The sequence below is a fragment of the Centroberyx affinis genome, unplaced genomic scaffold, assembly GCF_046629955.1.
Source record: "Centroberyx affinis isolate AG114_WGS23_722 - 3 ecotype Tasmania unplaced genomic scaffold, CSIRO-AGI_Caff_v1 ptg003937l_1, whole genome shotgun sequence".
NCBI lineage: Eukaryota > Metazoa > Chordata > Actinopteri > Beryciformes > Berycidae > Centroberyx > Centroberyx affinis.
In genome coordinates, this window is record NW_027281766.1 from 21,098 (window position 1) to 22,500 (window position 1,403).

Consider the following 1,403-nt stretch of genomic DNA (forward strand, 5'->3'; position numbering starts at 1 on the left):
GAACAAATCATGGATACGAACAAAAATAAGAGAAAATTTGTTCGTATATCGCTTTCTGCATGAGACCCATTGGTTCATGTTTCCTCTATTTTGTTATCTGACATGGTGATAAATGACGACAATAAGCAAAATCTTGGCATTTATATACATTTGGCTAAAATACGGAACAGACGGATGCGTAATTCGTCAAAAATAGAAGTCTTGCGTATCTCCAGAGTTGCGGCTCCGGTCCGGAGCAACAACTAGAGCTCCGGCTTTTCAAGCTGCAGGAAAAAACTAGAATACAAACAGAAATAAAACGGCATCTCTTGGGTCGGGACAAACTCTTTTATTGAGCTCTTCTGGCAATGTTTTAATAAAAAATATATATACAGAAGTACTTTTTTAAATATAGATCAACAGAAACAGCCCATCTGTAACCAGGGAGTTGGACATGAAACAAGACCAACATCACATCCAACCAACAAGCACAACCAAGTTAAAAAAAGAGGAAGAGGAGGAAGAGTGTGACTTTTCAGATGAACACCACTCCTCCATCTGTCACATAGAAGGAGCTGCTCCTGTAAGCCTTCGTCTTGGAGGAGGAGGAGGAGGAAGAGGAGGAGGAGGAGGAGGAAGAGATGCAGCGGACGGTGAAGACCTGCCGTCTCCTCTGCTCTGTGGCGGCCATGTTGTTTCCAGCCGCCCCTCTGGAGCACAGCAGCCTGTGGCTCACCAGGCGTTGCCACGGGCGACAGAGGTACGGCCGGTCGCACTCTGAGGAGGAGGAGGAGGAGGAGGAGGGGCCGGGGCATGAGGAGGGGCCGGGGGCGGGGCCGGGGGCGGGGCCGGGGGCGGAGCTCCTGTAGCTCCTCCTGATGGCGTGGCAGGTGGCGAACACGGTGATTCTGTAATCTCTGCAGGAGGAATCAGACATGAGGCTTCATTTACTGACTGATTAATGACTGACTGGCTGATTAATGACTGACTGGCTGATTAGTGAATTAACTGACTGTCTGGTTTACTAACAAACTTACTGGCTGATTAACTGTTTGACTGACTGCTTTCTAACTAACTCGTTTACTGTTTGATCGACTAATTAGTTTACTGACTGGTGTATTGACTGGTTTACTGACTGACTGGTTGGCTGACTGGTTGGCTGACTGGTTTATTGACTGACTGGTTTGCTGACTGGTTTACTTACTGAGTGTTTTACTGGCTGGTTTATTGACTGACTGGTTGACTGACTGACTGGTTTACTGGCTGGTTTCCTGGCTGACTGGTTTACTGGCTGGTTTCCTGGCTGACTGGTTTATTGACTGACTGGTTTACTGGCTGGTTTACGGACTGACTGGTTTACTGACTGGTTTACTGACTGGTTTACTGGCTGGTTTACTGACTGACTGGTTTACTGGCTGGTTTAC

The 1,403-nt window shown here is 47.3% G+C and overlaps 1 protein-coding gene across 1 annotated transcript in view; it reads right to left on the bottom strand.

Annotated features, from left to right (window-relative positions):
* Positions 1 to 396: 396 nt before the first annotated feature.
* The window catches only part of xrcc2 (X-ray repair complementing defective repair in Chinese hamster cells 2), an 8,000-nt gene continuing 6,993 nt past the window's right edge, over positions 397 to 1,403 (bottom strand). Inside the window, exon 6 of the mRNA XM_071541730.1 lies at positions 397 to 896. Within this exon, the coding sequence (XP_071397831.1) occupies positions 515 to 896 (382 nt within the window). The 3' untranslated portion in view covers positions 397 to 514. The remainder of the gene's footprint in view (positions 897 to 1,403) is intronic.